Raw genomic sequence first — 24,103 nt, forward strand, 5'->3', positions numbered from 1 at the left:
AAAATTGACTGTTAGGGGCCTTAAGCCTCACAATAGTTATCTTTCAGGGGCTATATTATTTTCTATTAAAAATGAGGCATATTTTGGATTTTTTGGGGAAATTGCCCTTAGCTCCCATCTATAATTTTGAGCCCTACATGTATGTATATTGTACTTGTCAGCCCCTGTATGGGTTTGAATGTTGCACCAAAGATTCGCAGAGGATGGTAATAGTTTGTTTATCCTCTACAGCACTTGACTGACTCTCAATGCAGGTCATTTTTATCAACCTTTTAACCTTTTGTGCAAGCACCCTATTGTATTCGCTGTCGTAGTGCACGTTAGTAACCTTTGGATACTGCTCCAAGCCTGGTCTCATACACCTGTTCCGAATTTTGATATGCCATAGGCTTTGTGTTGTGATCATTTCGATCAGTGGTTCGTAACAAAGAAAGCGTGATCCAGTTGGCCTAGCAACGGTCATATTGTAACATGCACTACGACAGCGAATTAGGCAGTGCTTCTTCTGGAGCCTAAAGCTCTCTGCTGTCAGAATAAAGAAAGGAGAATCTTTGAACAAAATGGCTGACATCTATATCTGTGTGGATACTATATAATGCCTCCTGGATGCGGAACGAGACAAGCAGGAATTGGTGTGCGCATGAAAGATGCTTTAGTCTTGCTTTAGGTGTTCTTGCACAGCTACTTTGAAGCTGGTTGGATCTTGTATTTGAATGATTGATTGAGGTAGGCGATTCCAGTCTATTACAGTTTTGGGGAAATATAAGTATTTGTAACATCAATCAATATTAAATGGAAATGGAAAAAACAAAAAGAAAAAATACCATATCACTTGACATGACAGATTGTCTTGTCTTGTGCTGATACTACCAAACACCCCCTAATTTGGGAGTCAACCGGGTGCGCACTGCAACTGGAGACTAGTTGTTCTGCATATAGTTTACGGGATAGTTTATTGCTTTCTTGGATGTTGGTCAGGTTTGGCGGTGAAGTATTCCAATCAGTTATTGTTTGGGAGATGAAAAAGTATTTGTAACAGTTTTTATTTGTGGAGATAGGTACATGTATGAAACTCTTTGCTGCTTGTTTGTTTGTTTGTTTAAACGGTCGCTCCGTGTGGAGACACGCTTGGGTCCTGATGGGGCCAGGCTCAAACAAAATGCTCAAGCCAGGCTAAAAAGCCTATATAAGCATGCTGGCCTATATGGAAAGAGAAGTGAGAAACAGATTTGAAGACAAAGAACAAGGAAAAGAAGGCCACTCCCAACAATCAAGTGAACAATTTTACTGTCAGCCTTTGGGTCAAGAGAAAGGAAACCTCTTAAATATCCAATCTCAACTGCCACTGAGGCTTGAAGTATGCCGCAAATTCCTCTTGAGCGGGAGCAGGATATTTCGCACTGGAATGGCGAGGTGACCTGCTACACGGCTACAGCTTAGTGAAAGATGAATAGTCTGTCCACTTTTCTTAAGGTTTGCAAGTTCTCCCAGTGTAAGTCCTTTTTTAATGCTGATACAAGTTTGTATTTCTGCCATACACCCCTTTAACAATTTATCATGCCTGCCCTGTTTTGTACAGATTATTAAGGTGCTGTTCAATAATTTTGAGCCCTGGGGGAGGGTAAATTTGGGGAGGGGGTCAAGAAATTTTTGTCGAGCAAAAGGGGGACAAGCAATTATTGGCAAGCCAAGAGGGGTGGGCAAGTGATTTTTGGCACACATTCATGGGGCGCCTTTTTAATTAAACACTCTAAAAAGGCTTGGAAAACAGTACGGAAATGCTTTAATATGAAAATTTTTCAGCTCGCTGCACTCGCAACATATCTAGATCATTTAAGGTTTACAAATTGGGATCCAAAAAATTTGGCATGTTCAAGGGGGGACAAAGATTTGTGGGCAGGCCGAGAGGGGGGAATCATAATTATTGCACAGCCACCAAGTTCTAGCTTTCAATGTAAGGCCAACATATTGTCAATTGCTGTAATGAAGGGTACTTGTGTTTAAACATTTTGATTATTATAGGTACATACATGTATACATGAGCATGTGAAGGAGAATCTTTGAGGACAGTACAACAACATGGCTGACATCGTCTCTAATCAGGTAAGTTAAAATAACTCATTTTCAGGAGAAGCTAAAATGGTGTCCTGTATACCCTTCTCTGATGGAAGATTTTGACATTATTCTATAGTATCAACATTGAGATTGATAAGACTTCAAGCTGCCATCCTCTGCCAGATATACCTAGCTAAATAGGGCTAACTGCGCCAAAAAAAGTATCCTTACACTTGGAAAAAAAATCCTAATTTCAAAACGGAACCATATTTGGGTAAATTTATTTTTTTAAATAGATGCTCTATGACACCACATTGAATCAAATTTGACCTCAAGAAGTAAAAATTACATGCAATTGAATAAATGGAGGTCCGGTTTTAAAAGTGACAAACTGGGCTATATACGAGGCGCAAAAAAGATTCCAACAAGTACATCAAAGAGACAACACAGTTTCTTCAATGCAGCTTTATTTAAGGGGGTACTACACCCCTGCCCAATTTTGTGCCTATTTTTGCAGTTTTCTCAAAAATTATAGCGCATTGGTGACAAGTAAGATATGTATAGGGGCAAGGACTACAACTACTGCACTGGAAATTTTATTTCAGCACAGACAACAGTTGTGGAGTTACAGTCAAAAATGAGTGAAAACCAATATTAGATCAATAAATCAATAACTACTTGCCTTGAGTTGCTGAATTTCCAGTGCAGTAGTTGTAGTCCTTGCCCCTATAATATACATATCTTTATACTTGTCACCAATGCGCTTATAATTTTTGAGAAAATGCTAAAATAGGCACAAAATTGGCCAGGTGTGTAGTACCCTTAAAGCATTTTTTTTTTTATTTCAGTTTTTACTTCTCTGTACTTTTCATAACTTTAATTTTATTTGTCATTTCTTTTGTTTCAGTTTTCTTTTATTCTTTTTGTTTTAAATTAAAGGCACATCTGTCAAACCGCCATTCACTACTCTCAAACCAGATGTCTAGTCCGTGGATTTTTGAATAGGCTAGTTTGTCACTTTTAAAACTGGAACTTTGTCTAATCAAATGCTTGTAACTTTGCTTCTTGAAGTTACATTGGATTCAATGGGGTGTCATAATGTGTCGGATTAAATAGTACATAATTTACCCAAACATAATTTAGTTTTAAAATTAGGATTTGTTTTGCAAGTGTAAGGATACTTTTTGGTGCAGCAGATGTAGTCAAATTGCACCAAAACAAATATAGGCAATAAAGCTGTTGAGAACATTGCAGTTGATACATAGTAACTGCATGTCACTGCAAACATGTTGATAGAACAGTTCTTTTACATTAGGCCAATGAAAGTCGATTCCGAGTTTATCGTCCCTTTTTTTCCCAGGTTGGTGAGGTGACTTTTTCATTTTTCATTTTTCATTATTTCATCAGATTTCATTATTGACCTAAAGTGAGTGTTGATTTAAAGCCACACTCATACATGTTATTTATAAACATGTTTTTATATGGGTAGGGACTAGAAAAGTTAGAAAAGAGCCTGGTTTTGGTTCCAAGTTATAAATTTATATGTTTTACAAACAAAAATATATGTTTCCAATTGCTGAAACTGGTGAAAACACTGATACTTTGAAGATAATGAATTATTTTGGCATTTTTGAAAATTTGACGCGGGTGTTTTTGGTGTCCAAAAAGTGACGCGGGCGGGGGGCGATAAACTCGGAATTGACTTTCACCAGCCTTATGACAATGCAGTGAGTGCAGTCATCACATCTTTGGCTTTTGTGTTTGCACCTTCTTGTGATGGTAACAACAATGTGTCAGGGCTGACACAAAACTTGTCATTTTATGTGCGAAGCTATATAAAGTTTTTTTGCTAACTCCTTTCAGCAGATGCTACTCATGCTAGACAAGGGTACAATTGAGGAATATCAGTCCTGTTGGCAATTAGATCAATAAATCTGAAACATAACAATGCCTTCAAACAGGATTCAAACTGAGTGCTGCACTTGTAGCTACTTTTTGCGCACATTTGCTTATAGAGAAGTTCACAGATTATTGCTGAAGGAGTGATTGCGTGCATCCACCAGCTGGACAAGTACATTTAAAATAAATAATGACATGAAATGCAGCAAATAATGAAGTGGTGTAAAGAAAAAGAACTTTGCTTTTTGTCAGTATAATTTGCTTTTAAATCAAGAGTGTGAGGTAGGTTCATCAGGGTCAAAATTGTCTGTGAATTGGCATCTGTTTATTTTAAGCCCTATTTTCTGATCATTTTGAGGTCCGCAAATCAAAATATGTGACCACCCACCACAACTGAGCTCGGATGTCGCCAGTGCCACTATTGAGATATGCTCCATTGAACTTAACAATAAACAATAGGAAACAAAGGATTTATTGACTGTTTTATTGATTTTTCACTACAAAGTAGGTAATGGTGCCTCCAACGGACAAGGTACAAAACACACCAAGGATCAAAGGATGATACAAGAGGATACCTAGAATATATAAAAACAGAAAGATTCGAGCCAGGTATACCAACTTGGTGTGGGGAACAAAGACAAAAACAAGATAAAAACTAATGCAGTATGTAAACCAGAATGGTGTACATGCACTGTTACGCCTGCATTAGAAAAATCCAAAACCACAGGGATGGTAGACAAAGTTAACAAAAATACAACCGACATTTCGAGCAGATAAACTGCTCTTCTTCAGGGACAGACAACAAAATATAAAAGCAAACAATGTAAACTACATACTGTAAAATAAAATTCAAGTCGAAAACTGAAAGCAAGTTCAAATAGAACTCAGTAGCAAACAAAGCTAAGAGCAAAATAAGCACGTCTTACCTCTATGAAAGACGGTTCACTACCACTACTTAAATGTAGTACGATTTTTCACTACTTAAATGCCAAGTACTATAGACATGATATACATCATTTTAAAGCTAATTTCAAGCAGAATATTTTGGTTGAATATCTCAAAAATGATGATTGGCGACTTCAGGGCTCAGTTGTGCTGGATGGTCACATATGTGTGTGGGGGGGGTGTCTGTGTGTGTGTGCAGAGGGGAGGGGTGTATGTGGCCTGCAGATGTGATAAGGTTAAAGCAGAGTTATTCATTAAAAGTTACCCTCTAATTAAAGGCAGTGTGAAGAACTTGTGATTTGGTTGTGGTATGCAGTCAATGCACACTGTATGGTCATGTGTAGGGTATGAAATTGTGTAATATTTTTTGTAGTAAAGTGAATGTTTTTGTGGAATTGGTTTGTGCATCAAAGTCCAATTTTGACATAGTGGTTGGTGGGTTATTGTGAACTTTGTTTATTCACATTAGTAACACCTGTGTAGGTACAGTTAGCATGTTTTGTTAATTGCATGTTATTTCAAGCATTCACAAGTGAGCAAAACCTAAGGAAATACCCCAGGGAATTCCATCGAAAGGCCTGAAGAAATTTACAAGAAAATGGGTACAGATTCAGTCATTGATTGATATGTAGCATAACAAGTCTTATGCCTGCTGCCTCAAAGAAAATGATTGTATTGACAAAATAGGCATAAAACAAAAACATTGAATGCTTTTAGGGCTCATATTGAAATTCCCTTACACAGGAAGATGTGCGCCATCCTGCAGCTTTCCTGTGCTAGCCTTCTTTTGTTAAAATCCTGGGCAAGTTGTATCACTGATGCATATAATCCATCCTTTTTATGACTGAGCTTTCCTGAGGCGCGCGCTTAGCGAGGGGAATCCTGCCTTCTTTCTGTGTGAAAACGGGGTAGGGTATTTCAATATGAGCCCTTATGCACTTGTACAATGTATGCGATATTTGAAGAAATAGATTTTTTATCAAAATTTAGTATTGGATACATGTGCACCAGGAGCTTTTGTGTTAGTAAAACCCTTGATGCTATTCTACACCATGTCGTGTATAAGACCAACCATTTTGTGCCTATGCAGATTGACTAATTGTTGATTGTCTCCTTTCCCTGTTATATGTTCCTGTTTTCAACCGCTTTCTTTTCTTTAGCTGGCCCGTCAGCTGACCGAGATGGTAGATAATTTCACCTTGCTTGATATCTTGAGCAAGGAGGAACAGGAAGAACTCCTCACCAAAAAGATAGACAACATCAAAGCCAAGAACGCAGAACTCTATCGACGACATCAGGTATTGCAGATTGCATCCAGTTCACTACATTGTCATTTGCAGAGTTACCAACTAAATCAAACTATGATTTAGTCTTAAACATGTGTTTAATTAATGTTGAGTCACTTGATATTCTTGTCTTACAGGATCAGTGATTTCAAGTACACGACATTGTTTGTTTTTGTTGGTTATCGTTATACACATAACTTCATCCATGGCATAGTCTTTTTTAAAGACATTTCTTGTTTAAGATGACCCACTTGCAGATTCCAATCCTAGGCCAATTTTAGTCGTTAGAATTTTGGAATAAAATGCTGAAATTTTTTTTCAAAATAAAATGATTTCAGTTGGGAACTCTGTAGTTGATGGAAGTGGAAAGCCATCTTGTGCTTGAAAAAGAAAATGTAGTTTTAGTAATCCAATAGCCAATTGAATTTGAGTGATCTGCAAGTGCTACCAGGAAAGCCTTAGTGGCATGTGGTTCAAATGATTGGAAGAAGCATGTACATAACAAATTTAAACTGCAAGTTCTACATGTAGATTGAACAGCACCCGGATTCTTTTGCTCTCTTGTGGCAATGTAGTATAGTGCGAGGGTATATACCAAGTGGCCGCCTGGTTTGGACAATTGATATGAGAACCTCTGAATTTCAACCTCCTCATTCACTGAACATGCCACATAGTGTTATTTGTTTCTGTGCATGCGATAAACAAGGGTGCATGTGTCGGCAAGTGCTAATGGACCTTGCTGAGAGCTCTAATTTTCAAGTTTTTAAAAAAAGATAAAGGGATTGTTCATTACATATATTTGATATGAGCAATGCGTTCCCCACTTTGGTTAACATTGTGTAATTTTGCCATTTTGATAAGAATTTATTTATTCAATTTAAGGATTTCAAGTTTGTAATCTGGAATGAAAGTTAATTACAAATGACCCAAATACTCATCAGTTATATTGTGTATTATTATAAATGAGGAGCACATAAATTAATTACTGGCCACATTGGTACCTCATACCCCTGGCTCATACCCATGCCAAATGAAAGTGTTTGTACATGATGTACATACCGATTTGCAGCCAGGATGTGCTTCTGTATATACTAATAATTAATTCAGGTTGGATCTGATATTAAATATTGAATTCTGAAGAAGTTCCGAATATCATTTGCAATCTAATGTAGACACTGGTTCTTCCCCTTAAGGTTGGTTATAACCCTGACATTATGGAAACATTTGGGCCTCATGACTGCTAAATTGATGGTCTAAAGTATCTGAAACTGAGCAATTTGCCCACTAAATTTGACCTCACAGATGGATTCATCAAGTCTGTTATTCTAAATATGTATACTTTTATATACTTTAGACCAACAATTTAGTAGTTATGAAGCCCCAAAGTTTCCATAATTAAGTCCTGACCAACCCTAATGATATTCTGAGCTTTAATCCTAAACCTAATTCCTAACACAAACTCCACATCCAAATACAAGGTGCAGACTGGTCCTAAACCCTAATCAGAGCCGTAAATCTTAACTATAATCCTAACTCATAACCCTAATGATAATACTAAATCAGAATCCTATCCCTAAATCCCAACTCCTAGCCTTATAATACAAGGCTAGGTGTAAGCTTTGCTCATATAATAGTAAATTTGCATGTCCACATTTTCTAGGAATGTAGAATTACATGCTTCTCTTGTCATCAAAACATGTGCTCAAGACTTTCCTGATTTTTTGTTTCATTCATTTCTCCCTGACATGACCATCATGCACATCATCCGTTTGTTTAGTTTCTGTTGAATAATCATATTTATTACATCTATGCAAACCAATTATTTACATCATATGTATATATGTTGCACTAATTCATTGAAACTATTTGATGTTGGTTTTGTTTATTTGTATTAGTGTAAGTTTCTAGAAAAAGTATGTCTTTCATTGCAGTGACTTATATCATTGCTTTGTAGATATTGTAAAACATACCAAATTTTGCACCTGAAATTATGTATAGTACGGTAGTGCAAGTGTTCCAATGCTAACATTCTTGTTTTGCAAATTTACAAATAGTGTCAATAAGCTGCAAAGGCATTACGTTTCACTACCTGAAGAGAATTGATCAACAATTGAATTCCCTCCTGAGGTTGGTATCTGTCAATGAGTTGACCAGATCACAAGGATGTCATATAGCTATAGGCAGTATATAACACAAATGGTCAATGAGTTACATGAAAATGACCTTGGTATTTGGTTCCCAGGATGTGAGTTTTGCCTGAGGCAATTTGTGGTTAAATGTTGATCCGTCACTACAAGAGTTATTACCGTCGATTTGGTTGAAAGAAGAGGTGAGACATGATCAAATCTCTCCAGGTAACAAAACATAATGGGCATGGACAATTTTCCAGGAAATTTTTAATTATTTGTTAATCTAACTGTCACTTATTCTTTAATTGAATGTCTCACTAAAGGAAGTGATACTGGAACATTGACTGTGAATACCTTTTTAAAAAACAAGAAAAATGTCATCTCATGAAGTTAAATGACAGAATAGCTTGCCAATTTTCAAGACATTTTGCTGCAGCCAAATGCAGTTATACTACTATGCACCAAAACTAGGGTTACACTAGAGGAAGTTATTTAAAAAAATTTTTTAATTGACAGTTAATAGTGGAATACATGTATATAATAATAGTGGTGCACATTCATATGACATGTCCCATTCCCTTCACTTTTGTAAGTTTTTTGTCCGATAGATTTTATCAACTGCAATTTGATCGAACAAGCCTGTTTTGAAAAACACCTCTTTTGCCCTCAATTTGCAAGCTCATGCGGAGTTCCCTCCCCTCCAACAAAAACTAATAAATGCCTTCTACCTCCACATCACCATCAACAACAGAAACCATTTGTCACCCCGATGTGGCAGTAACATCTGTGCACATTTCATTGGGCGCAGCCTCAAATCACTAGCGTTCACTCAAGGGCTGGTGTACACACACTTAGAGACGCCACACAGATGTGTGAGCGAAGCAGCTGCTTCAACGCATTGATGTCACTGCCACATCAGGGTGAAAAATGGTATAATATTAACAAGGATACATCATACACCTTTAATCTTTGGTCAGGAATTCCAGTTATCTCATTCAGTTTTAAATAGACATAAAAGTTGATGAAGAGAAGCAAATAAAAAAAAAAAAAAAAAAAATTATTTGTTTGTCCACGTCCAACCGACCGTGTACCCTGGTCCCGACCGTGTCTTTTTTTTTTTTTTTTTTTTTTTTTTTTTTTTTTTTTTTTTTTTTTTTTTTTTTTTTTGGATTTTGGATTTTTTTTTGGCATTGATGGGACATCTTATAAAACAGTGGTTAGTATAAATTTAAAGAAAGAAAATGTAAAGAAAATGAACAGTATAACATGCAGAACCATCTCAAGAGTTAAACCAGTAAAGTGCTGTGTGTTTTGACTTATTTACCAGTCTTCAAATTGTCAGTTTCAAGTGCAATATCTGTAAAAAAAAAAAATAAAAAAAATCCGACCTACCGACCCAACTGTTTCATAAGCCTCTATGGACAAACAAACAATTTTTTTAGGCTTAATCATACTTTCCCATGAACCTAATCAAGGTGATACAAAATGTTTAGGTGAAAAGGGAAATAAGTTGACTCACAAAGGATGGTCCAGCTATTTAGTATCATAATATCATTATTGTCAATTCAAGCAGTGGGGAGGAAGGAAGTCGCGGACGGACCTTGAATGAGAAGGTAGCCCTTGACTGAATAGACCTTTTTTTGTGTGAATATATGCGGTTGATTTCAAATAGGCTAAATTGAATTATACATTCACAGTTTAAAGCCATAATGTACAATCTTATAATATGAAATTGACTTTTTGGCATATTTGTAATGTTTACCAACCAAAAGTTAACCAAAGTTATTACTTTTTTTAGGTTTAGCAGCTCATTTATTGCACTCATTTGTGTTGAAACACTGGGGACATGTACTTTCATTTTTCTGGGAGTATTTTCTAGTTTAATTTAAAGCTGTCAAAAAAAGTTCATAGTTTCTTCCAGGACTCAAAGAACTGATATTTTTATGGGGTTATTTGATAAATTTTCTTAATGAAAACTGCCCCATCTATTGAGTATTGCTCATTTTATGGGACTATTTTGGGGGAAAAAGGGTTGTCTCTTTCCCCGTATTCTTCAAGCCCTGTGGTGATTTCCCCCTTTCAAGTGAATGATACCAATGTTATTTCAAAAGTAACTCTGCCATATATAAACTGCATAAAAGCATCTGTGTTTTCTGCCCTAAGATAGCCAAAAAATACTAACACTTTTGAAGTAACTCAATTTATTATAGTAACTCTTTAATAACAACAATAGTAACACTTTTGAAATAACTCAATATATATCAATGCTACGGAATTCATTTTAGCTTATAACCATCCCTTCCCCTTACATTATGTTTCAATAAATAATATAAGCATCTCTGTGTACAAGCATTCTATCAATTATTATAACATGATATAAAATATTAACCATGGTTCTTTTTACAGATTAATTCAGTTACATTATCATTGTGCATTTCTACATGCAAGTTCACTTAAAATCAATTTATTCATATTCAACATTCCATGTAATTGAAATGAATGGTACCAATATTGTATATGAATGATGTGAATGGCTAGCAGCTGCAATATGCATGTTTACACGTATGTTTCTGCTATAAAAATCAAAGCATGCTGGGAGCATGACGTATTCCAAGAAAGAGAAGAAAACCAGGAAGACCTAAATTGCACTATTATTACAGAAATAGACAGGCTTGCCATGCATTTTCCAGAAAATAGACATGCATATGATATTTCAATAAATTGGGGAAAAATGATGAATTGGGAGAAGCTGAAATCAAATTTGACATACAGTGAAAAGAAGCGTTGAATTTCTGTTGGTTATATTTCAATATCTCAAGAATGGTAAGTCCAATTTTGATGCAGTTTTCTTTCAGCATAATGTAGCCTGAGCAGGATTATAAGATTACAAAATTGATATCATTCATGAAAGTGCTCATTAAGCATCACATAATATGCTATGTTTCATAAAGGAGAGAGGATTTTCTAGATATAGATGGACATATGCCATATTTCAGGATAGAGTGATTTTAAGAAAATGCAATACCATGCTACACTCATGCAGCATTTCCAATAGCTTTTCAATTTTTTTCTTGTAACTTTACGAAATCACAAAACTCCCAAGAGCTGATCGTAATCCCTGCAGCGGCCTGCCCCTGCATACATGTATTCCAAATTATGCGAAGATGAATATTTGATTTTAAGTGCATTTGCTTGTTGACAGTTTATAGCATCTATTGACATATCATTGACTCGATCTACTAATTGCATTTCTCATTATTTTAATCTCATTTACTGATCTGAATGTTTGTTTGTTTCATTGTTTTCTTCTCTCCCTGAATGCTAATGATATGTAGGCAGCATCTCCGAGCCAGGTAGCAAACCTCTTTACCAAAATAACTTGTCTTGCATGCTGTTTATTTTGATAATTAAAACTATGTAACTTTTTCATTGTTTCATCATGTAATCGTCAGAGGATACAGATTGCATGTCTGTTTGTGGAGATACTAATTAATAACTCATTAAGTGTGTTTTGTACATTGTCTTTTGTGTTTGTTGATTGATAATACTAAAATGGCCTCACATACGACGAGAACTATTCCAGATAAACACAGCAGTTACATGTACCTGTAAGCAGTTGGAATGGGTCACTCTGCATTTGTTGTTTTTACTCTACATTTGTGTTGAACTATGTGTTGTTATGTTGTTTAGTGTTGTGGTGGGCTGTGTTGCGTTGAATTGTGACATAATGTTGTGTACGTGTGATGTGGTGTAACTGGTATTGTGTTAAATGTTCTTGTGGTGTGTGATATTGTATTCTGTTGTGTCATGTCATGTGTTGTTATGCTGCGTGTTCAAAGAAACACTTGCCGACATTACATTATCACTCAGAGGTGTAAGTCTTCCGGAAATTCCCAGAATTCCGGAAATGTGGCAAAAAAAAAAAATTCTGGAAATATAAAAAAAAAAAAAAATGTTTTTTTATGAGGGGTGATACCCTGCAGCCTATTCCCGGACAAGCCCCATTGCACTTCCGGAAATTTGGCGAGGTGCTCGCCCTTGGCTCGCATGTTTTTCAGGGAGTGGATCGTTACCTCACTTACACCTCTGATCACTGAATACTGCACTTTCACCTGATCTACCATAGAACTAAAACAAAATAGCACACTAATATTATAACCAGAAAATCACTTGTTTCACTATATTGTAATATTGTATTGTATCACTGCATATCAGTACTACTAAACCACAACCCTTTTGCTAATGAAACAGGAATCAAGAATTTTAAATACTAATGTTTGATGTTTCATATCATAAGTGTCATGTGATCAAAGTGCATCATCATATTTTCAACAAAAATGTTTTTATTTTATTTTCATTGTTTTGAGAGCACCTTAACAATATCATAATTCTACCTTAGTTTTGACTTAATGTTTATGGCCCAAATGCATAAAACATATATATACACAAACATGTTGACACCCCCCCCCCACACACACCCCAACACCAACTACACACACCCCACACACACACCCCAAAGTCACCCCTATTCTCTATTTCACACGCAAGAAATAACGCTAAGCTAACGCAGCACACGCTGAATTTCAAAGCAAATGCCGGCGCTGACTGGAGATAGTGAAATAGATAAAATATAGCTAATTTTATTCAAATAAATTGTTGATTTACACATTTTGTAGTATGTTTATGTTTGGAAAGGTTGTGCAAACATGCATGATCAATCATTTTCCAAATGTTAAATCAAAAAATCACCTGCGAAATTCAGTTTTCTTCAGTGTTAGACTTGTATTGATTTTATGCCGTGCTACTGACAGTGTTCAAACATAAAACAACTGACCTCTGATGTAATATTACAACCAACACATATACATGCAACATTTGTTTAAATATTCTCTGCAGAAAGATATTATGTTTAATTAGCAAAACTAATTAACATACAAGTGAATTAATTATGGGTAATGAATGCAAATTAATGCAAATTGCTTTGGTGGTTTTTGTATTCAGCTAATATTAGAATTTGTATGTATATTCAATTTACCAGTACAAATGTTATTGCATGAATTTTATGTACGGGTACACATATCTTATAATACTTTTCACTGTAATTGTCAGCAGTATTATGTAATATATAATACCTGATTATACTTCATATCTGGTATACAAATATTGACTGCCTATGAGTGGGATAGTACAATATACATTTGTATCATTCGGTCAAATTCACCGATTGAAAATATGTCAATCGGTCAAATTGACCTGAATGATATATTTTTACCATTCCATGAATATAGACATCTAATATTTGTTTTATACAATGATATCACACAGGATCTTGTCAAGGCATGGGAGAGTAGACACAATATTCAATGGCTCAAATCACTTTATTTGAGCAAGTTCATTATGAATGGTGATTTCAATGGATTTTGTTCATTTTGAACAATTCCAACTAAAATGAAGGTGTTTTACTCATGTTTTAGTGATGTTTTACCACTAATCAGACTGTTTTCTTTTATGGGCAACAGAAACCACCATTGAGGGTGTGATGAGTTGGTCAAAGATGTTGTTGAGTGGTCACTCTAAACGAGGACGAGGGGCCCTCGTCCTTGTTTAGAGTGACCATGAAGCTGATAATACTACCAGGTGGCTCAAAGAAGCCATTTGGATCCGCAGAAAAGGGCATGCCACTCTAAACAAGGACAATGGGGCTTATGCACTCAACAACATCTTTGACCAACTCATCATGCCCTCTTCAGCAGTTCCTGTTGCCCATAAAAGAAAACAGTCTGATGTGATGAGTTGCCAGTCTGATAAAACCACGCGTCTAGAGGTGAAAAATCACTAAAATTTGAGTTAATCACCTTCGTTTTTAGTGGGAGTTGTTCAAAATTCACAGTTGAAATTAACATTCGTAATGAACTTGTTCAAATATTGTAGCATAAACTGTTCAATTCTCTGCTAGCAATATCACAGCCCCTGTCAAAAAAAAAAAAAAAAAGGATTTAACATCTGTGGATTATCCAGACCTAATATCTATGTATGGTATTAAGAGTTTCTGGTAGATGGTTGCATGAGTAAAGTACCTATAATTGCACATTCTATGCAAGGGGACTATGAAACAAGCTTCATGTGTGTATCTCTGTCTGTGGGAAATCTGTTCACTCTGTACATATACTATTGAGCTTTTCCGGTAAATCCCATAAGCCTTTGCGGATACACCTGAGATGTCTTCATTTGACAGCACACCGATCTGTGACCGATGCGCACATCGTTTATCAAACTTACTGCGCATTGCAAGTCGGCATGATGTCAAATGACGATATCTCGGGTGTACTCGCAAAGGCTTATGGGATTTACTGAAAAGGTCAATTGGCTTATTCACTGCCCGGGTTGGGGACTCTTTTCTAACTTCTAGAATTTATTTTCCAAAGGTTATAAATCTTTATATATTTTAAAAATGCAAATGGACAGAGGAAGCCTACTGAAAGGTCAGGTTTATGAGAAAATTAGAAAACTGTGTGTTTGCCCCCAAACATTTTCAGACACTATGACAAAATGTTTGATTATTTATCAACATTCAACATTTCAGTAGGATATATAGAATTTGATATTATCAAAGCTCAAAAACATTAATGTTGGGTCATATTTCAACAAAGTTCTAATAACTAATCAACTCCCTCTGCTCTAAAAAATCTTGCATAATAAAGTCTTTTTAGACTATTTGGGGGTGTCGCATCTCTACCTGTCTACGAACAAACATATAAGCATTATTTAAAAAAGTAGTGGCTGCGTAGGTTTGAATAATGATAAGTAAAAGAGTCCAAGAGCAGAAATATTTGGTGTCAAACCACATTTGTATAAATTTATTTGCGTAGCAAAATTAAACACGAATTTTCGGTCATAGACCTTTGTCAAGCATTATTTCATCAGTATCCAAATACACCACAAGATGCCATTGAGGTAATCAGAATAATAAGAAATTTGAGTACTTCCAATGTTTTTCATCTTTAAAATTAGACTCGTAATCTTAAAACAAAAACGAAATAGTCTAAATAAATAAACTTATTTTCATCTCCTACAGGAAGTAGAAGCGGACAAGGCCTCAGCAGCAGGCAGCACCCCAGTAGCAAGTCCCTCCCCAACTAGTCCTACAGGTAGTACTCAAACTACTAGTCCTCCAGGTCCTGCGAGTCCTGTAGGATCAGTTAGTCCCACACCAGTGGATGATTTTAGCAGGCAAGGAGCATTTGGAGGCAATGGTGGTGGTAGTGGATCAAGACCAGGATCGGGAAGATCTGGGAGAGGAGGCGGAGGGGGCAGAAGAAGAGGGGTAAGTTGAAACAAGCTTATCTTATTTTCAATCATTCTAAGCTTTCTTTCTTACATAATAAATACTTTGACATAAGTCATCAGAATTGATAGGATGGATTCAGACAGTAAGGTCCGTATGCACAAAAGAGTTAGACCGGGTCTAAAGTTAGACCTGGTCTAAGTGGAATTTAGTTCCATCAGGAATGGTCCTTTACTATTATTTCCTTCCTAGAGTAGTTAGCAAATTCTAAAGATTTAAATGCAAAGTTCAAAAATAATACAAATTGACTTAAGAAAATGTAAAGGAAAATGTCCTTTCTCCTGGTAATAAATTCCACTTAGACCAGGTCTAACTTTAGACCCGGTCTAACACTTTTGTGCATTCGGACCTAAGAGTTGGAATACTCTGTCTATAAAGCTTTATAAACCTTAAAAGGAATAATGGGCAAAACTAGTCTAAATTTAATAGTTGAGTCCTTGCTGCTGTGACAAGTTAATGAATAAAATGTGGAATAGTAGTAAATTATTATCATGTTAACTTTGCACAGAAACACACAGACTTACACATGGACTTTATGTTGAAGTTGGAATATACTTTTTTTCAACATAAATTGTTGATATATGACTGCACTAGTTAACTCAATGATATTAGTGGAAGTGTATTGAGTTTCTTCCTTCTCTGTATGTGACCTGCTATCACGAGAAATGAGAGAAAAGTCACAAGTTGGTAGTTTTGAGACGTCCTGGCTTCTGCATTGGTGTTCTTTGTTTCACATACTTGTTCAAGCCAATAGTATGTCTGTATGTCCTTTGTGAATGGGGGCACAATGGGCGATTCACAAAGGACATACTCCTGGCTTGTACAGGTGCACGGCAAACAAAGAACATCAACTCAGCAGCCAGGATGTCTCAAAACTACCAACTTGCAACTTAACGCTCATTTCGTGATAGCAGGTCACTTACATGTATTACTCTGTACACCAAATTTTAACTTTTATTCACAGCCCCCTTCACCAGCAACTGTAGATCAGCATCCAACATCTCTACGTACACAAGCGGATGTTCACAGAATTGAACTAGTCAATACAGGGTCTGGGTTAGGGTTTGGATTGGTGGAATTCAAAGGCAGAGGAGTAGCTGTCAAGACCATCGTCAAAGGAGGCGCTGCAGCAGTGGTAAGGATTTGTCTTAAGGTGGTACCACACCCCTTGATAAATTTGTGGCTATTTTTGCATTTTTCTCAAAAAATTATAACACACTGCACTGGTAACAAAAGTTACATATATTATAGGGGCAAGGAATCCAGTTACTACACTGCAATTTCAGTGACTCTAGACAAGCGGTTCGTTATTTATGATAAGAAAAGAGGTACCGCTAGAATGTACCTCATTTCTTAACATATATAATGAACCACTTCATTATTTCAGTGAAGTGATTAGATTCCTTGCCCCTATAATATAGATAACTTTTGTTACCACTGTGTAGTTATTTTTTGAGAAAAATGCAAAATTAGTCTCAAAATTTATCAGGGGGTGTAGTATACCACCTTAACTCTGTTGTTGTTCAAATGGCATACCATCAGAGGATGATATGTTTTCTGTAATAGTAATAATGAAAAAAGTGTATCATTGATAAATGGTTCATGAGATTTTTCACTCCCAAAAGGAGACACATGTTCTCTCCATTTTGTGGTAACCAAAATAGAATACTTATGGCATTTTTTGGCAAAGCCTCACAACTGTCTGATAACCTGTGTCGTAAAGCATGCAGTATACAGAGGTTTGCACATGTAAGACTTCTTGTATGCGTAATTGGCACAATGTATTATACACAGATCACAAAAAGCAGGCACTAATAGAGGACGGTGGCCTAATGGCTAGGTTATTTGGCGACTCATGATTACAAGGTTGCTGGTTTTAATCACCAGGCCACCATGTCGTGTCCTTTGGGAAATCACTTTATCTCAGTTTACCCACCCCACCGAAGGGTGCAATGGGGAACTGTTCGGGGGTAGCCTACGCACCTTGGTTTCCAGCCTTTTCAATCCTCATTTCCATAGACTTTACATGTAAAAGGAACAGGTCCATTAAAAAGAAACACATTCAAGTTTATTATAATATTTGCACAAAATGCCTATTGAGCAAGTACAAATGCAATGCTTTAGTTTTTGAGAGGGGGCTATACAAATTTTTTTTTTAATGTATTGTATATCACTGGGGTATGGTCTTTACACAAATAAAATGTCCATCTGAAACATAGGTGTACTGGCACCGGTGCCTGTTATTGTTGGCAACCATATGGTGTGATATATCCTAGTAGCAGCAAAATGAATATGAAGTGCTTTGTCTTTTTATCTCTCACAGGACGGGCGTCTTGAAACAGGTGACTTGCTACTAAGTATAAATGAAATTGATGTCCAGGACAAGAGCAGAGATGGAGTAGTGGACATACTCAAAGAATGTGGTCAAGGGTCAGTTAGATTGGTCATTACCAGAGAAATAGTACAGGTAGGTTAGGAGCAGAGAAAATATCTTACACTTCCCACAATGCATTTCTTCCAACGCAATTCTTTCAATTTTCTGTACTGATTTGCTATCCAGTGCAACATGGGTCAATAGTGACAAAAAGACCTTGATGAACAGAGCACATCCAGATCTTGCAAAATATGTTTATTTCTTGACTATAGACCTTCTCAATATGAAAACTGGGGGAACCTGTACAAAGTAATAGTAGTGCCATTTGATGTAGTAAGGCGATGCTTCATGATGCAAAGGATTCTGGGAAGGGTAAGATATCTTCCGGGCCAGGAGGGAGAAAATTACACAAATCTGCAGTTTCACTGCAATATTGATACCATCAATTAAGCTATAAGCATATTTACAGCGGTTTAATGTTCACAAGAAGTAAAGAATATAATAAAAAATGTTACGTATGTTAAATTAAAGAAGCCCCAAAGTCGAAAAATATTCTTTATTTCTTCATCCTTTTAAAAAATGGAATGTGCGTCGCTTCAGGCAAATAAGCATTCACATTCATTCTGCCAATCACAGTTGGTGTCAACACATGAAGCATAGCGACCACATCAAGTAAAGAGACTTGGGTAGGAACAGTCACAAAATCTTATCTGTAACTTCATTTGAAACTTGGGTAGGAACAGTCACAAAATCGTATCTGTAACTTCATTTGAAACTTGGGTAGGAACAGTCACAAAGTCTTATCTGTAACTTCATTTGAAACTTGGGTAGGAACAGTCACAAAATCTTATCTGTAACTTCATTTGAAATTTGGATAAGAACAGTCACAAAATCTTATCTGTAACTTCATTTGAAACTTGTGTAGGAACAGTCACAAAATCTTATTTGTAACTTTATTTGAAACTTGGGTAGGAACAGTCACAAAATCTTATCTGTAACTTCATTTGAAACTTGGGTAGGAACAGTCACAAAATCCTATCTCTAACTTCATTTGAAACTTGGGTAGGAACAGTCACAAAATCCTATCTCTAACTTCATTTGAAACTTGGGTAGGAACAGTCACAAAATCTTATCTGTAACTTCATTTGAAACTTGGGTAGGAACAGTCACAAAATCTTATCTGTAACTTCATTTGAAACTTTTTTATTTCATTTGAACAGGCTGCAGCAAGTGCACATCCCAGGCAGCATCAGCCGCCACCACAGCAGTTTAAAAGAGATGCACCTAGAGGGGGCAGACGAGGAGGCTCAAGAGGAGGAGGAGGACATCCAAGAGATACTTGGAAAGATGATAGAGATCAGAGAAAGGTAGGTGACAATGGACTATTCCAGTTGAAATCCACACTACCCCTGTGGAAGATTTTGGGAAAATCTTCTATAGGGGGAGTATGTTTTTCAAATGTAATTGGTCAGGGTTAATCATTTTGAAACCCATACTCCCTCTGTATTATGGCTTAACCTATATCTTCTACAACTGAAGTGAGTATTTTAAATGGAAGTTACCCAATTGTCTATTCTATTCCAAACTCATACTCCCTTTGTAAGACTTTAGCTAAATATTGGATTGGAATATCCAAATTTAAGTATGCCTTGATGGTGTCAATTGTATTGGTTTTCTATTGCATGGAAAAATATATTTGGCTTATTGGCAACCTTCATGTTGTCAATTCAAAGTCTTGTACTGTATGGATGAAGGACACATTACTCGGTGGTCACTCGATAGTGGGCCCTACAAAGAACTTAGAAAATATTCTTGATCCTTCACACAGCTCAAAGAGTTAGCCATGATTTGCTGTGGATAAGTTCTGTAGGCCATAGGGCCTAGTACTTAAGCAATTTTTGGAACTGGCCGGTGACTATGTCTTTATTGGGCGTATTAGCGTGTGTCAACCAGTAATGATTTCGATGGGTGAGAACCAGGAAGCCTTAACTCGCAATAGAGGCCGTCAGCGTGACGTCATATGCCGCCATCTTGTGGGTACACGCTGCGATGGTCGTTCAATCTCCATGCATGAACAGCAAAATCACTGTGTCGATGCGTGATAACAGCTGCGTGGCAAGCTGCGCCTTGCGCGTAGTGTCTGACGCATGAACGCGCATATCATTTGTACCCACAAGATGGCGAAAGGCTGACGGCCTCTATAACCTGCTCTCACAAAATGAGCATAAAGTTGACAAAATAACTTTCTGAGATATTCCAGATTTGAATTCCTTATTTATACCCTTTAACCCCCTGAGCACTACCTGCCGATCTAACATTGCCTCTGATTGGTCAATTACACTATATCTTCACTTTAATCACTAATCAGAATAGAGCTTTCAAATAATTCACCCCAATTTTTATGCATGGTGAAATTATTCTAACAATGTTGCTGATTGGTCCAATTGAAAATGAAAACTTCTTTTTGGCCAATCGGCAGGTAGTTCTCATGGGGTTAAAATCATACCAAGCATGTTAGGATGGTTCCTTGCTTTGGTCTTCAAAAATCAATATTTCTCCCACAATTTCTTTTGTTTTCTGTTGAATTTTATCATGTTTAATTAAATGTATCTTTTATAGTGTCCTGGTGATTTTATGCTCATTTTGTGGGAGCAGGTCAGCATGAGTTACGGCTTTCTAGTTCTCAACCCTTGATATGTCACTGACTTAAAGCAATAATGTGTGATTTGCATAAAGAATAGATTCCTATTTAAATGTTTGTTTTCACTGATCACATTATCCCCTTTTAATTTTGAGCCAAACTATTGAAGTATAATGAAGACAATTGCGATTTCATTCCAGCGCCTACAATGTGTGTACTACGCTTGCCGATCGTATTACATGTAATACTGCACGGAGCATCGCGCTCGACATGTGTACACATAAGCTGACATCTGCGGACATGTTAGCAAACATTCGATCGCTGAACTCTGAATAAAAGCGGGTCGACCCGGTTTTAATATAAAAAGTTTAATTTTACTGTTATTAAAGCACTTCAGGCTTGGTCTTTTACGTGGTATTTTAGTACACCACTGGACATTATAATTATGCAAAAATTAGAAATCCGAGTAAAATTGAGGGCGTCGCTGTAAAGCAAATCACACATTATGGCTTTAAACATAATGATGATTGTGAATGCACTAAGACATTGCAGCATTTTACATTGTGAAATAGGAGAAACCAAAAATGAAAGTACCGGGGGGGGGGAGGTTCAAACAAGACTTGTTTTGAGAAAAAGTAAGTCTTAGACCACCTATAGTTACTCACAACCAGGACACATAAGTATACAGGAATTTGATTTGTTCATAGCAATTATCGACCACTAATTTTCACCCTCGCATATGGTGGTGTAGACAGATGTCAAGTCTTATAGGAAATTATACACCAGTTGCTATACAGTTGGTCCATTAATGTAGTAGTCAACCTTTTTTGTCAAACACATGCATTTAAGAATGCGCACCGTATAATGAATGCACACAGCAGCTTTTAGACACACTATTTCTGTGAAAGTGTATTGTTTACAGGATAAGAAAACAGAATTGCACATTGTATTTAGCAATATTAACAAAATACATGCAAATAATTACATTAGACAACTGGGATAGCTTTAAGACAATTACCACCAATCACCGAATGCAGCATTTTAACAGCTCTCAGGTATGTAGTGAAACATACCAGCACTTTTTGTGGTGTATGAATTTTCCATTTCTTGATTAGTACAGAACAGAAAATACTACACAAAATACTGCACCTCTGTTAAGATGCAGGTACCTGCTTATACAGAGAAACCAATCCAGATCCAGAAATATGCTGTTTTTATTCAAATGTCTCATACATAATATGTTGGTTTATGAAGTCCAGCCAAAAAAAAAGGAACAACCCAGTTTATGTATGTAATTATGTATATTGCAGAATATCATCATTCAGATGCTATTGTGGTTTAAGTTAGAAAATCAATATTAAGGCGACAACAAAACCCTGTGTTACGGGCCTGACTGACCCATATTTTACATTTTGGGAGATTTTTGTTGTTGTTGCTAAATCATGTTAAATGTGGGTGACCTGATTGACAGCCTCATCCCCAACTTAACCCTATCAAAATGCAGATTTTGGTATCAGGTGAAAGCTCATATTTTTCTCATTAACATATTGAAATTAGGCATTCCAAATCGGTATATTTCCGAGGAAATCGTCAAAAAACTGTCGAATTAGTCTCAAATATGGTATACCACATGTTTGACTAATTCAGTAGTTTTTGATGATATCTTCATAAATACATGGACTTGGAACTCCTAATTTCAGTATGTTAATGAGAAAAATAGGATCTTTCATTTGATATCAAGTTTTTACATGATCATGATGATTATCATTAATAAAAATACTGTAGACTACCAGTTTTACGCTGTATTAAATGTCAGTAATTCCATGAAGAATTAGTCGCATTTACAATGAACATTTACATGATCTTTTTGCATGAATGCTTGAAAGGGACAACAGTTTATGTTATATACATAAGTTTTAAAGAATTTGATTTCCCAAATATATCAGGTCACCTTCCTTTAAGTCGGCCCTGTTTTAAAAAAAATGATTTTCACTGAGAATTTTTGACAAAATTCAAAACATTTTCAAAATATGTTTGCAAATCTTTTGCAAACATATTTTGAAAATGATTTGAAAAAGCTTTTAGTGATATTTTAGGGTCAGCCTTAATAAAAAATGTTTAAATCCAACCCTACTTGAAAGGTCTGTCCACCCGTAAAACAGGGTTGGTTTTTTTGTTGTTGCCTAAACCCTTATTTTTCTTCAAACTGTCAGGAGTTGCAAATTACAGTACGCAATGACATGGCCTCCGGAAAAGACCAATCACAGAACGGAAGAAAAGTACTTAAAACTGAGGTATAAGGCATGACATGGAGTGTCAGTTTTCAATTCCTGTTCATTCCGCAGATTTAAGTTTCAGAAGATTGAAAAAAACTTATCTCCAATACCTTTTCATGAGGAAAAGTGTGGGATGCGTTATTGTTGTTGATATTCAGCAAGAACGTGGTGCCCATTTCACAAAGACTTGCGATTGATCTTACGCTTGATTTAATAGGGGGCTAGGTGTGGTTAATCAAGCGTAAGATCAGTTGTAAGGCATAGTGAATTGGGGCTTTGCTATCCCAAACTTTTCTCCATGATTGGTTAGGGGAAAGAAGTCTTCAATACATCTTACAATCTGTGGTGTAATTCCATGTTTGTAGCTTAACACACAAAGCAGGTGTGGAAACAAGTAACATTTCATTATTCAGGGGTTTAGGCAGGATAGTAGACCGGTTGAGATAATGTTTGCAAGACTGCCTTTCATTATCTTTAATGCATTTGAACCAGATTCCTTACTATGATTTGCCATGGAATGGGGTTCACCCATTATACACAGATATTTAAACAGTTTTCTCAACAAATAATTGTGACATAGATTACATACCGAACACATTGTTTTTCTGGGTTTTTTTTTTGTCTTCCTAACATAAAATCCATATTTTGCACCTGCGTGAAACATTCCAAATTGATCCACTGCTTTCCTGCATCATTTGAGCACACACTTGATTGTATGAAAACTGACATTTTGTTTTAAGAGTTTTACAAACCAACAAGAAAAGATGGACATATGGCTGCCTAAACCCCTGCTTATATATATTTGCATGTACTAATTCATGCCTGGGTAACTACAAGTTGGTGTAGCTTACAACTCATGTAATGTTTAATTAACTTCATATACTTATTTACAGAGTAACCTTGATACAAATCGAGGGTTGAGAAGCAGAAAGTTTTAACTCACAAAGGAATCCTTTGTGAGTTAAGGCTTTCTGGCTCTCAATCCTCAATATATTAGTGACCAATGGTAGAGGTTCATTGACAGATACATATTATAGATCTAAAATTGCCACTACAAAACTGAACATAATTCTGCTGTGCATTAGGCCAATAGTATAGCAATAGGAATGTTCTTACCAGGCAGGCATCATGTATTGACATCGCTAAAGCCTTT

General features: G+C 36.3%; 1 protein-coding gene across 3 annotated transcripts in view; it reads left to right on the forward strand.

Moving 5' to 3' along the window:
- The window catches only part of LOC140153521 (uncharacterized), a 62,906-nt gene that overhangs the window by 1,455 nt on the left and 37,348 nt on the right, over positions 1-24,103 (forward strand). The window contains exons 2-8 of one of the 3 annotated variants that reach the window (XM_072176295.1): positions 2,023-2,103; positions 6,060-6,197; positions 11,650-11,667; positions 15,390-15,638; positions 16,624-16,794; positions 17,983-18,126; positions 19,254-19,400. In XM_072176295.1, coding sequence (XP_072032396.1) covers positions 2,080-2,103; positions 6,060-6,197; positions 11,650-11,667; positions 15,390-15,638; positions 16,624-16,794; positions 17,983-18,126; positions 19,254-19,400 — 891 coding nt within the window. In that variant the 5' untranslated portion in view covers positions 2,023-2,079. The remainder of the gene's footprint in view (positions 1-2,022; positions 2,104-6,059; positions 6,198-11,649; positions 11,668-15,389; positions 15,639-16,623; positions 16,795-17,982; positions 18,127-19,253; positions 19,401-24,103) is intronic. The other 2 variants (XM_072176296.1, XM_072176298.1) reach the window with 2 other exon arrangements.

This window comes from Amphiura filiformis, chromosome 5 (assembly GCF_039555335.1).
Source record: "Amphiura filiformis chromosome 5, Afil_fr2py, whole genome shotgun sequence".
Lineage (NCBI taxonomy): Eukaryota > Metazoa > Echinodermata > Ophiuroidea > Amphilepidida > Amphiuridae > Amphiura > Amphiura filiformis.